This window comes from Trachypithecus francoisi, unplaced genomic scaffold (genome assembly GCF_009764315.1).
Source record: "Trachypithecus francoisi isolate TF-2019V2 unplaced genomic scaffold, Tfra_2.0 Lachesis_group0, whole genome shotgun sequence".
Classification (NCBI taxonomy): Eukaryota; Metazoa; Chordata; class Mammalia; order Primates; family Cercopithecidae; genus Trachypithecus; species Trachypithecus francoisi.
This window is the reverse complement of record NW_022681453.1, coordinates 164,073,839-164,087,844: the sequence shown is the minus strand read 5'-3', so window position 1 is coordinate 164,087,844 and position 14,006 is coordinate 164,073,839. Positions and strand designations below refer to the sequence as shown.

Genomic DNA, 14,006 nt, shown 5'->3' with positions numbered 1-14,006 from the left:
CTATGGAGAAGCTCTCCAATTAAGAGGCTCCTTTTGTAGATCCTAGCTGGCAGGGAAGGGGCCATTGACAGAAAACTCCCCTCCATCATTTATTTTGAGTATTTTTGTCTGAGGCACGAGGAATGTTCATGACTTTGAACCCATTTATTTCAAGTGTGTTGGAAAGCAGTCTGCAAATAGAGATGAGCAGAGCCCAGGAGTAGCTTATGAAAGTTTGACATGTGGCGCTTCCTGCCAAGTGCACAGGTGGCGAGAAAGCTTTGCAAATAATCCAGGTAAGAACTCACGCTGGATACATCTGCAGGGGCTTCCAGAACTAGGGGGTAAGAAGGGGTTAAACAGGGATGGTGAGGCCTTTGGATGCCCTTTGGAGAGAGGGCTTGGCAAAGTGGGTATGCAGATGGTGGCATGGAGAGAGTTTATCAAACTGTGGCTTCTTATCAGGATCTACAGTCTACAGAGTCAGTCTTGTCAGCTTCAGGGAAGCTTACTTAAGCACAGCCAAAGGAGCAGCTGGTTCACTGAAACGTCAAGCTTAATAGATAATACACCACCGGAGAGGGGAGATAATATGGGGCCCCGCATTGGTGCTGCTTCTCTCCAGGTGGTCAGAGTGGGAGACCTGGGTATGAGTCCTAGTCTCCTTCCTTTCTAGCCTTATGACCTTGGACCAGTGCCTTCACCAGTTTCTCTGGGTGTAAATGGGTCTGACAATACTTCCAGCAGGGCTATGGGCTAGACTCCGTGGGTTCACACCTGGCCTCTAGTAGGAATTTCATAAACACCCCTGTCCTGGCTCCTTTATCCTCCCTCTATCAGGGCAGTAGAGGTGGAGTGTGGGGAGGGACAGGGCTTATCCAGGTGCCTGCAGTTTGGTGTCAGCTCTCCTTGAAAGTGCTCTCTCCTGTTGTAGAGCTTTGTAATTGTAAGTGGGCATGTTTTGTTGTTTTTCTGTCTCTGCCGGGGACAAAGAGTTGAGAGCTTTAAATCATTGCAGAAGAGACTGAGATTAGAGATGAGAATTTTTGGATAACTGGAGTGGTGTGGCCACTAGCAGGCCACTGGGGATATTGCTGGGCCCCTCCGTTTCCTTTACATCTTAAAAGATTACATGTGGGTAATGTGGGCTTTGAGGGACCATGAGCAGCTCAATCTTGTAAACCTGTCTCTTGTTGGGTGACATTTTGACTCTTTACCTTCTCTCATTGCCAATCTTAGATACTTCTTTTTCTTTTTTGGGGACAGGGTCTTGCTCTGTTGCTCAGGCTGGAGTGCAGTGGTGCAGTTTCAGCTTACTGCAGTCTCCCTCTCCTGGGTTCAAGGGATTATCGTGCCTCAGTCACCTGAGTAGCTTGGACCACACGCAGCTAATTTTTGTATTTTTTAGTAGAGACGGGGTTTTGCCAGACGGGGCTGGACTGGTCTCGAACTTCTGGCCTCATGTGATCCACCCACCTCGGCCTCCCAAAGTGCTGAGATGACAGGCGTGAGTCACCGCACCCAGTCTTGTTTCAGTTCTATTTGTTTGCTTGTTTATTTGAAATGTTGCCTTTAATGAGGACAACCATTGACAAACATTTTGGGTTTTCCCTATTCTTTTAGTAAGCATTTTCTTGAGTTTTGTGATTATGTGGAAGGTAAAGAGCAAAAGTGATAACTGATGAACCAACGCCTTCAAAAAATATTTCTTTACAACTTTTTATTATGGAATTTCTGCAAAAGTAGAATAATCAGTGGACCACACGTGCCCATCACCAGCTTCAACAATTGTTAGCCTCTTGCCAGTCAGGTTTCGTCCACCCTCCCCCTCTAGTTTTTTCCTTGATTCTTTTAAAGCTGTTCATAGATTTATCACTGCATGCCTAAATATTTAGATATTTATCTCCAACAGATAAGAACCTTTGAAACGTCACGTTTTTACACCTAACAAAATTAGTTTTTAAATATCATCTAGTATCCAGGCCTTTTTCAGATTTCCCTAGTTGTTTAAAAAAAGTTTTGTTGTGATTGGTTTAAAACATTTGACTAGAAACCGTGGTTATTTTTTGTCTTGATAAATAGTGCGGACCTCCCCCTTTCCCTCAAATTATGCTCTTGCTTAACCTGGTGACATAATTTCGAGTTTAAAGAAAGAACTGTGTGGTAGATAAATAACAAAGCAACAGCTGATTAAGAAATGTATTGAGAAGCAATTTTGTAAACTTTTTTATTATGGAAAATTTGTAGACTTGCACAGCGATAAATAAGATAGCAAAAGCAAAATAGCTTGTGGTTAACTAACCTGCTGGCTCACAATTTGCATATGTTGTTGAAGCCAGATACTGCATTACAGAACTTTCCTCGTGGGTCCCTGCTTTAGTTATGTATTTTCAGTACTGTAACTGAGGCTTCCTTGGAGTTAGCAGAGGCCTTGGCGTTCCAATCTGAAAAGTTTAGTGACTTGTTCAAGGTTGTAGACCCAAGACAGGGGTTATTGTTGGTACCAGGGATGCATTCTGTTCTTCCTGGTTCTCTCGACACAGAATATGGCCTCATAGTGGCCCAACTGTCCTGGTCAAATCAATGCCAGCGTTGTGCAAGGCATCAAAATGTGTTTTTTTTTGGGGGGAGGGGACCGTGTTTCGCTCTTGTCACCTCAGGCTGGAGTGCAATGGCACAATCTTGGCTCACTGCAACCTCTGGCTCCCGAGTTCAAGTGATTCTCCAGCCTCAACCTCCCGAATAGCTGGGATTACAGGGGCGTACCGCCACACCCGGCTAATTTTTGTATTTTTAGTAGAAACAGGGTTTCACCATGTTGGCCAGGCTGATCTCAACCTCCTGATCTCAGGTAGTCCACCCGCCTCAGCCTCCCAAGGGGCTGGGATTACAGGCGTGAGCTGCTGCGCCCTGCCCAAAATGTTTCTTTTGTTGCCATTACGGTGTGTGAAGATTAGAGAGCTACAGGGGCCTTGTTTGTCCACAAGGTGCAGGTGGAACCGTCTCTGGGGAGCAGTCACTGGAAGAGCTGGTGTTCTGCTAGCAACCCCCAGGCAGAGAAGCGTGTACCTGTAGAGGCAGGACTGAGGGAGGGAGCAACTGACCACCTGGTTCTTTCACCGGAGAGGATGGAGAGAGGTAGGAGTCGGGGGATCAGAGCTCTGCCAAGGGAATCTGATGCCTTCAGGTCCTTGTTCAAGGTTGTAGACCCGAGACAATGGTTATTGTTGGTGCCAGGGATATACTCTGTTCTTCCTGGTTCTCTTGACACAGACCACGGCCTCATAGTGGCCCCGTTGTCACTGGTCCAGTTGTCGTGGTCAAATCAATGCCAGTTTTGTGCACAGTGTCAAAGTGTGTGTTTTGTTTTTGGGGGACCGTGTTTCACTCTTGACCAGCCTGGCCAACATGGTGAAACCCAGTTTCTACTAAAAATACAAAAATTAACTATAGCTATAGCTTACGGGAGGGAGATGCTCTTTCCTCTTCTGGCATTCCAGTTCTTTATACACCCACCTCTCTACTCCTATGCTCCACCCTTGTGATTGGAAACCAGCAGCTACTCATTAACTGCAAAGGAATGTCATGAGGCATAATTACAGAGCACATGGACTTTCCCCACGTTCTGTATTCCAGTTCTCTGCTGCCCTGCGGCGTAAAGCAGGGCTCTCCACTCCCTCACGATGTCAGGCAATGACCATGTTCGTGGCCCGGGTCTGCATTGTGCGCCCCGTGGAAGATGAAATAGCTTCCCTGATTGGTGTGTGTGTCTAAGATATGCTAGTGTTTCGTGGGAATGACAGTATAGGTGGGAGACAAAGGCAGAGATGGAAGATAATTGTCAGTGGACATGCAGGGAGGAAGATATAGCCCTGCTGACCTCAGGGAAACCCACCGCAACGAAGGAGCTCTCTGAGTTTGCACGCATTTGAAGAATTAAGAGGCGGGGCATGTTGCGTGTGTGTTTTGGGGACAGAGAGAGTGTGAGAATGTGATGTTGGGGATGGCTGTGTGGCTGGCTGGCAGGGAGGGCAGCTTGGATTGGGGTTGGTAGAATATCCAGGCTCGATGCTTTGAGCAGGCCAATTTATTTGTTAGACTCTTACATTTTCTCCTAGAAAATAAAACAATTGGTCTAGATTGTCTCCATCTCCCTGAGCACAAAGACCCTGTTATTTGGTTCTGTGGGTTAGGAGTCTAGGTTTGGTGGTGGTACCCTGGGGTGCTGTTGTGGGTTTTTTTCCTTTTTCTCCTTTTTTCCGGGGGTACTGCTGTCTACCCCCGGCTCAGGCCCCTACCTCACACCTGGCCAGTCGGTTCTCTAGCCAGTGGTGGCACACTGCTACAGCGTGAAGAAGGTGAAAGCGGGAGGAGGATGAGGAGGAATGTGGGCGCACCCTTCTGGCTAGGGTGGGCAGGAAGAGCCTGGCATCTGTGGTGTTGCTGCAGCAACAGGAAGGATTTGATTTGGGATGTGTGGTTCCTGGAGGCCTGCTGCATGTAGCTGGCAGGCCCTGTAAGCTGCTTGTTAATTGTGAAAGGGTGGAAGTGTGGGGACGGGTGATAGACATCAGCTGACTGACTAGCCTAGGCACACTGACTCAGGCTAAGTAGTGCCCTGTGAAAACAGAAGGCCTGAGACCCTCCTCCTGCCAGCTTTTACATGAATTAGGGAGATTCTGTAGGGTAACAAATAGTGCCAGCTTAAGGCAGAGGAATCGTGCTACATGAGTGCAATGGGAAGCCCTTTGGGTGGTGTGTATGAACACGCTGTGTCTGGATGTGAACTGCAGGCTGGTGTCTAGTACTGAAGATAAGCAGAGGTGGGCTCAGTGCTTGAAGAACCTTCCCTGATGCCCCCAACTGAAACGCTTGTGTCAGACTCACCCCTGGTTAGTCTGGATGACTGTTGGCAGTAGGGATTGTTCTGCCGGAAGCTGGGGTCAAAACTTTCAAATATATGCAAAATAGAGAACAAAGTAATGGAACCTCTGATGTTCATCATCCAGCTTCTACAATTACCAACCTTGGGGCAATCCTATTTCATCTTTACCCCCACCCCCAGCTCTCTCTTGTTACTACTAGCTGTATTTTGAAGCAAGTAGAAGCTTTTACATTTTTAAAGTTCACCTTTAAGCTCAGGCCAGAACAAAACCGTTTGACCTCGATGTTTCTAACCCTGCAAAGCTCTCTTGCTGCTCTGACATATTAAAGGACTCTGTAGTCTGTCGATGGTACGGCTGCAGGTGCTATCTCTCTTAAGACTGCCCACGATTTTCTCATTTCTGTAAGAGTAGATGCATACCATGGATTTCTTGTTTTCTTTGTAATATACATTGTTGGGAGAAATAACACTATTAAACTAATAGTGACTCAGAATGTACATGGTAACTTTTGGGACTGAGAAAAAATGATGTCCCCTATGTTTGACAAATTTTTAGATTTTTTTTTTTTTTTTTTCCCCTAAGACAGAGTTTTGCTCTCGTCGCGTAGGCTGGAGTGCAGTGGTGCGATCTCGGCTCACTGCAACCTCACCTCCCAGGTTCAAACGATTCTCCTGCCTCAGCCCTCTGAGCAGCTGGGATTATAGGCACCTGCCACCAGGCCCAGCTAATTTTTTCTATTTTTAGTAGAGATGGGGTTTCGCCATGTTGGCCAAGCTGGTCTTGAACTCCCGACCTCAGGTGATCTGCCCGCCTCAGCCTCCCAGAGTGCTGGGATTACAGGCATGAGCCACCACACCCAGCTAAATGTTTAGATCTTTAAGAAACTGATTCAGCAAAATTTTGATAGAAACAATAAAAAACTCCATGCCACAAGCTACATTTAGTAAAATTTGATGTGGATGAAACTGTTTATTCAATCAAATCTGTTTATTTGAAATAGAAAGGAACCAATCTTCAGGAGAATAATTTTGACTAAATAAAGCTGAAAAATTAGAAGCACTTGGGTGTGAAAAAAATCAAGGAACTAAATGGGCTTAATGGAATTCTCCCCAGAAAATGTTTTCAAATGAAACTTTGTTCTGGGATAATTTGGATTAAAATATACGCCAGACATCCTCAGGGGTAAAACGGTGCTATCAGAATGGCCAGATTCTATCTCTGGTCCTCTTCAACGAAGCATCATTCAGGAGTTGAAGGGGGAGTTGAGGATGGGCAGCTTGCAGGCTGGAAGGACTCAGACAGTCCATGAACTGCCGGGTGCCTGGGATTCCTCAGAATCTAGGCAGAAAACCACGGCTTTAATAAAGCTGAGAGCAGACATCCTTGTCTCTTGTCCATTTTGATGTTTGTCCTGCCCATCCCTCCCTCACTGAGACCCCCCGGGGGTTATTGACCATGTTTTCAAAGGTTTTTGATCTTCCTTGGTTGGGTTGGAAAGGCCTCTGATGCTTTTCTTCATAAGCTTCTAGCCGGGGGAGGGGTTCTTTCCAGCAGTGCCTGTGACATTCACTGTGAAGGGGCAAGGACAAAACAGCATCAAGTGAAAAGGACAGAGACTTCCTACCAAGTAGTTGCCCCCATCCAGCAGGGGCCTTGCCCCGGGCCCTGTGGGGGTGAGATTCCTCCAGCGAAGCACGAAGCATGAAGCACGAGGGGTAGAAGCTGGCCCACCTGTCATTTGGCTGGGGCTTCCCTCTCCTGCGGGTTCTGCCGCCCCGTGCCTCCAGGGTCACTGCTCATCTCACACAGCACCTGCTTTGCCCCGGGCTGGTATCTTTCCAACTTTCTCTAGAAGAAAGTGGGGCACTCCTTCCTCCCAATCCACGCCCAGGTGTCCAGGGGGTTCCGGAAGCTTCTTTTGCTCCATCATTGCTTTGGCCAAGTGCTGGGGGGTATATGCATACTGAGCCCAACCATTCCCAAGTAAACCCCAGAGTCCTTTTGGATTTTAAGTACTAAAGGCATTTAGAAAGGGGAGTGGGGAAGGCAGTCGGATGCCCGTGCCTCTAGGTGGGGAAATTTTGCCTGTCCCGTGCCTCTCTGCATCTCGTTCCTTCTCCTGGCTCCCCTGTGAATGGGGTTCAAGTTGTTCCTCAGAGCAGGTGAGAATGTGTGGTGGGGGTAGGAGGCTAAGCTCAGGCAGGCGTGAAGGTTTTCAGGATCAGCTTCTCAGGACCTCATTTTCCGGACTCTGGTTGTGGATGAGCCCAGCTCCTACAGCAGTGGGCCTTCTCCCCCCCGCTTCTCCTCTGCTCCTCCTTGGTGGTCTCTGCAAATCTTATACCCTGCAAACCTCCCTGCCTGTTCCGACCTGTGTGACAGTGGCCACTGTGTCCTTGATTTGTGTGGAGAGCTAAGGCCGTGCTTCCTTGACTAATACTTCTTTGTCAGGAGTTTGCAGCACCAGCAAGTGGTGTTTAATCAAAGTTTAGAATGAGGCTGGGCGCGGTGGCTCACGCCTGTAATCCCAGCACTTTGGGAGGCCAAAGCGGGTGGATCACCTGAGGTCAGGAGTTCGAGACCAGCCTGGCCAACATGGAAACCCTGTCTCTACTAAAAATACAAAAATTAGCCGGGCATGGTGGCGGGCACCTGTAATCTAAGCTACTCGGGAGACTGAGGCAGGAGAATCATTTGAACCCGGGAGGCAGAGATTGCAGTGAGCTGAGATTGCACTGTTGCACTCCAGCCTGGGTGGTAAGAGGAAAACTCCATCTCCAGAAAAAAAAAAAAAAAAAAAAATTAGAATGAAAGCTCTGGGTTAGGCCTGTAGGGTTATTTGGAGACTTAAATGATGTACTATATCTATATACTATATAATATATATGTACTATATATGCTATATATTTTGAGACTTTACTAATGATGTACTATATTCAGAACACCTTATATACATTATCTGATACAGAATAAATGCTAAAGCAGTAACTGCTGTGATTATTTTCTCCTTTGTAATTATCTGTATCCAGACTCACAGGTTAGTTAGTAGTTAGGTACTAGGTTGGTCTGGTCTTGAGGGCTCTCTCCCTGACTTGGAGCTACCACCTGCTAGAGTATGACTTTGGGCAGCCGCCTCCTTTGCAGTTGCTGGAGCTAACCACGGGCCTGTCAGTTGGATCCGCGTGAGGCTTCAGGATGGGAGCCGCAGGCAGGAGGTAGCAATCCTGTGCACAGTGGAGTTTCCATCTTGTCTTTGGTGCCCTAGCAGCTGCTCTTGTCATGTATTGCTGGCAGGGAGACTGTCCAATTGTCCAGTGACTGTGTTAATGAGTTACTCCGGGGGGTGGACACTGCATGGTTGAGCTGAAATAGCTCCAGACTAGGGGTCAGGGGCTCTGACTTCCTGGCTCTGTGGGGGCCACTAAACAGCTGTGTGACATCACATATTCTGGGCTCTCCTTTGAAAAATGAGGGGCTTGAACTGGGAGGTCTGTAAACTTCCTCCTGTCTTGGACCTTGTTGTAGCCAATGCAAATGTGCAGATGCTCTTGTTCCTCCCTGAGAGCCATTGTGGGCAACAGTGGAAGTTGAGTCAGAGGGGCGTGACCACAGCCTGTCTCCCTTCTCAACAATGCCAGGCTTCTCCACCCACCACCTCTTTTGCTGATGACCCTTTGTGGAATGCTCAATACATTTCCACATTTCCGAGTGCTTCACAGTCACAGTTGGCCTGGGCCAGTGTCTAATGAAGGTCACTTATCACATTCATTCATAGCAGCCGTTTTTTTTTTTTTTTTTTTTTTGGTGAGGCAGAGTCTTACTTTGTCGCCCAGGCTGCAGTGCAGTGGCACGATCTCGGCTCACTGCAACCTCCACCTCCTGGGTTCAAGTGATTCCCTTGCGTCAGTCTCCCGAGTCACTGGGAGTACAGGCGCCCACCACCATGCCCAGCTAATTTTTGTATTTAGGTAGAGATGGGGTTTCACCATGTTGGCCGGGCTGGTCTTGAACTCCTGGCCTCAAGTGATCCACCCGCCTTGGCCTTCCAAAGTGGTGGGATTACAGGTGTGAGTCACTGCGCCCAGCCCATAAGCTGCCTTTTAAAATTCTCTCCATGGAGCTTTTCCCATGAAAGCTGTTAGTGTCTGTAAGTCATGAAGGTATTTAACATTTTTTTCTGTGTTGCATCTTATACCTCAAACTAAGCTCTGCTAACATTTTCCTCTTTAGTACTATTATAAGCAGGGCCTACTTCTTCTGCTGGCTCATTGGGTTTCTCTGTGAGCTGTGAGTGAATCACTGCATGACTTGTGCACATCACAGGACCTGGGAGCATAGAGCCCTATTCAAACAGTGTATTAAATACCAGGGCCTGGGACCTTTGTTCCTATTTGAAGGTAAACCGTTATCGGTTGCACCAAAGATTTCTAGGTGTCATCTTTTGTATGATGGTGAGCACCAGATAGCCAGAGAGAGATGGCTATCTGGTGCTCACCATCATACAAAATTGGTTTCTAAATTTAGTAAATTTTGTAAATACAATTGGTTTCTGACTTTGGAAGTCCTGTGTTTTGTGATGACACTGAGAAGCAATGTCACAGTTAAACTTTCCTCAGTTAGGTAAGTGTATAAACTCTTTGGTGCTTCCTGCCTTGGCCTGGCCTGCTGCCTGATACCCTCCTCCTTTGCGGAATCTTCCCTAGGAGACCTTTGGCAGCGTGGTGCTTCCTCAGTGAACCAGAGCGAGAGATCTCTCTCTCTTCCCCTTCTTACAAGGTCACTGATCCCCTCATGAGGGTCCCACCCTCAGGACCTCATCTAACCCTAATTACCTCCTGATATGGTTTGGGTCTGTGCCCCCTCCCAAATCTCATGTCGAATTGTAATCACTGATGTTGGAGGTGGGGCTTGGTGGGAGGTGATTTAATCATGGAGGCTGTTTCTCATGGATGGTTTGGCACCACCCCCGTTGGTACTGTTGTTTCGACAGTGAGTTCTCATGAGATCGGGTTTAAAAGTGTGTAGCGACTGGGTGCGGTGGCTCACACCTGTAATCCTGTAATCCCAGCACTTTGGGAGGCTGAGGCAGGTAGATCATCTGAGGTCAGGAGTTTGAGACCAGCTTGGCCAACATGGCAAAACCCTGTCTCTACCAAAAATACAAAAAATATAGTTGGTGTTTTAGCTACTCTTGCCATGTATTCCTGGCAGGGTGACTGTCCAGTGGTGGTGGCATGGACCTGTAGTCCCAGCTATTCAGGAGGCTGAGGCAGGAGAATTACCTGAACCCAGGAGGCAGAGGTTGCATTGAGCCAAGATCGCACCACTACACTCCAGCCTGGGCGATAGAGTGAGATTCAGTCTCAAAAAAAAAAAAAAAAAGTGTGTAGCACTTTCCCCCGACCCTGGACCCAAGTCCAGGCATTGTGTGAGATGCCTTGCTCCCCCTTTGCCTTCTGCCATGATTGTAAGTATCCTGAGGCCTCCCCAGAAACCGAGCAGATACCAGCATCACGCTTCCTGTACAGCCTGCTGAACTGTGAGCCAATTAAACTGCTTTTCTTTATAAATTACCCAGTCCCAGGTCTGTCTTTCTCCCTTCCCTTCCCTTCCCACTTCCCTTTTTCCTTCCCTTCCCTTTCCTTCCTTCCCTTCCCTTTTTCCTTCCTTTCTTTCCTTCCTTTCCTCTTTCCTTTTTTTCTTTCCTTCTTCTTTTTTTTTTTTTTTTTTTTGAGACGGAGTCTTGCTCTGCCACCCAGGCTGGAGTGCAGTGGCCGGCTCTCAGCTCACTGCAAGCTCCGCCTCCGGGTTCACGCCATTCTCCTGTCTCAGCCTCCGAGTAGCTGGGACTACAGGCGCCCGCCTCGTCGCCGGCTAGTTTTTTGTATTTTTTTAGTAGAAACGGGGTTTCACCGTATTAGCCAGGATGGTCTCGATCTCCTGACCTCGTGATCCGCCCGTCTCGGCCTCCCAAAGTGCTGGGATTACAGGCTTGAGCCACGCGCCCGGCCCCTTCTTTCTTTCTTTTCTTTCTCCCTTCTCTTCCTTTCCCTCCCCTCCCTCCCCTCCTCCTCCCCTCCTCCCCTCCTCCCTCCCCTCCCCTCCCCTTCCCTTCCTTCTTCCTTTCTTTTCTTTCTTTCCCTTCTTTCCTTTCTCTTCTCTTCTCTTCTCTTCTTTTCTTTTCTTGCCTGGCATTCATTCAAGGTCTTCACTTGAGTCCTTTTAAAAATTTTGATCTGAGGTATCATCAAATCTCCTACAGGCACTCTGTTCTGTAATATGTCTTTAGAGTCTCAAATCCTTCCTTCTGCCTCCCACCCCATCAGCCCGTGTTTTCAAATCATCTTTGTCCTTCAGTCCTCAGTTCAGGATCATCTTCCTTTAAGAGGCCTTCCTCGGTTCTCTGTACTGGAAATAATTTCTCCTTCACATTCCCTTACCATACTTCCCCCGCTGCTGTGGCACTCTCACGTACAGTGTCGTATTACGGACTTCTGAGTGTCCACTCCATGCTTGGTTCAGCTCCCCACCTGATTGTCATTGCCTGGAGGGCTGGGTCTGGGTCTGGGTCTGGTATGCAGTACACAATCATGGAGTACTCCGGAAAGCTGTTCTTTTCCTGGGCGGCTGGCGTTCTCTGAGTCTATGATTTTTTTGTTCCCCCTCCTTTAACCTTCTTCACAAAGCGTCCTGAGCCTGTGGTTTCTGAAGACTTCCTCAAAGTCATGTGAGAATTGCCTGGGGAAGGGTGGGGTCCCTGTAGTTCCCCTCTTCCTGAGTCCCAGGGGCTGCCCTAGGGATGTCCCACCAGGGCTTATGTAACTGACTTGGGGTCGTGGTTAATCAAGGGAGGGTGGTGGGACGCTGCAGAGGCCAGCTTTTGGCAGAAGTGGGCTTGTGGCTTGTGCTCTGCTGGGGAATTCAAGGGGAGCCTGTAGAGTGGTGACTGTGATGTTTCAGTGCTGATTTCTCATGCAGTCACACAATTGCCATCACCTGGCCCATCTTGGGGTAAAGGTATCCACTGTCCACAAGAAATAGAATTGGAATCACCTATATAATTGTAAGTTTCCCAGTGGTCACAATAAAAGAGGAAAGATGAAATGGTGAAGTTAAATTTTTTTTTTTTGAGACAGAGTTTCGCTCCTGTCACCCAGGCTGGAGTGCAATGGCGTGATCTCAGCTCACTGCAACCTCCACCTCTCAGGTTCAAATGATTCTTCTGCCTCAGCCTTCCGAGTAGCTGGGACTACAGGCATGTGCCACCACACCCGGCTAAGTTTTGTATTTTTAGTAGAGATAGGGTTTTGCCATGTTGGCCAGGCTGGTTTCAAACTCCTGACCTCATGATCCTCCTGCCTTGGCCTCCCAAAGTGCTGGGGTTACAGGTTTGAGCCACTGTGCCCAGCCTGTGAATTTAATTTTTAAATTTTATTTATTTAAGAAGCAGGGTCTTATTGTGTTACCCGGGCTGGAGTGCAGCGGCATAATCGTAGTTCACTGTAACCTCAAGTGATCCTCCTGCGTCAGCCTCCCAAGGAGCAGGGAACACAGCCATGTGCCACCATGCTTGGATAAGTTTTTAATTTTTTCCAGAAGTGGGCTCTTGCTGTGTTTCCCAGGCTGGTCTTGAGTACCTGGCCTCAAGTGGTCCTCCTGCCTTGGCCCCCCAAAGTGCTGGGATATAGGTGGGATCCATTGCACCCAACTGAAATTAATTTTAATAATATATTTTATTTAATTTAGTATATCCAAAATATTTCATCATGTAATAAAAATTGAGATATTTAACTTTTTTTTTTTTTTTTGTACTGAGTCTTTAAGATTAGGGATGTCTTACATTCAATTGGGATTAATCACTTTTTTGTTTTGAGATGGAGTCTCACTCTTGTCACCCAGGCTGGAGTGCAGTGGCGCAATCTCGGCTCATAACAGCCTCTGCCTCCTAAGTTTAAGCGATTCTTCTGCCTCAGCCTCCCAAGTAGCTGGGATTATAGGCACCCACCACTATGCCCGGCTAATTTTTGTATTTTTAGTAGAGACAGGGTTTCACCATGTTGGCCAGGCTGGTCTTTAATTCCTGACCTCAAGTGATCCGCCCACCTCCCACAGTGCTGGGGATTACAGGTGTGAGCCACTGCAACTGGCCGGGATTAGTCACATTTTGAACAATCAGTAGACGCATGTCGTGGGGGCAGCTCTAGACATGTGGTCAGCTACAGTTGGTATTGCTTCTCCCACCTGATGCTCCTTGAAAGCAGAGACCATGTTGTTTTAATTAATTAGGTCCTTCTCTTTGCCTGCCTGGTGCCATACTTGGCCTGTTGCTGGAGTCAGTGGGTGTGAATTGAGTGGGGGACTCTCTGGCAGAGGGGCAGTGCTGGGCTGGAACTCCTACTACCCGGAGTCTGGCACAGCTCTGCTTCTAGTCAGCTGTGTGATCTCAGGAAAGGCTGTATCCTCTCAGCTAAGGTCTCCCTTCTACAGAGTGAAGTCTTTGAACCATGATCTTCAGGGTTCTAGTTCTGACTTGCCATGAATTGAGCCACAGATCTGGGCAGGGAAGGTGACAGGACTACTGTATCCACCTTGACCTCATTAGTGAGGCAGAGCTTCTGAGAAAGGCCGTGGGGTTGGCTGTACCTGTCCCAGGATGAGCTGGTTTGCCATGTCCGATTCTGGCCAAGGGCTGACGTGTTTATCTCATCCATTGGGCTCAGAACCGTGGAAACTGTCCGCTCACTGATTTGGCGCTCACTCCCCCATCGGGTCCACTGCCCTGTCTGGCATCTCTGAGGACCTGTGGGTGCCGGGAGTGAAGAGGCAGAGATGAGCTTGTCCTGGTCCTTGGGATGCTTATTTTTTGAAAGGTAAAATGGACCGTGGGGAGTCCTCGCCATTTCCTGAGGCCTCATGAGGATTCTTTCTCACACAGGCTCAGCTGGAAGCTCAGAAAGCCACTCAGGACTTCCAGAGGGCCACCGAGGTACTCCGTGCCGCCAAGGAGACCATCTCCCTGGCCGAGCAGCGGCTGCTGGAGGATGACAAGCGGCAGTTCGACTCCGCCTGGCAGGAGATGCTGAATCACGCCACTCAGAGGGTATGAGTCATGGCCGGGTGTGCTGTGGGGGTGTGCACGTG

At 48.3% G+C, this 14,006-nt stretch overlaps 1 protein-coding gene across 2 annotated transcripts in view; it reads left to right on the top strand.

Moving 5' to 3' along the window:
• The window catches only part of SH3BP5 (SH3 domain binding protein 5), a 77,953-nt gene that overhangs the window by 49,403 nt on the left and 14,544 nt on the right, over positions 1–14,006 (top strand). For both annotated transcript variants that reach the window (XM_033212700.1, XM_033212701.1), the window contains one exon: positions 13,801–13,965. In XM_033212700.1, coding sequence (XP_033068591.1) covers positions 13,801–13,965 — 165 coding nt within the window. The remainder of the gene's footprint in view (positions 1–13,800; positions 13,966–14,006) is intronic.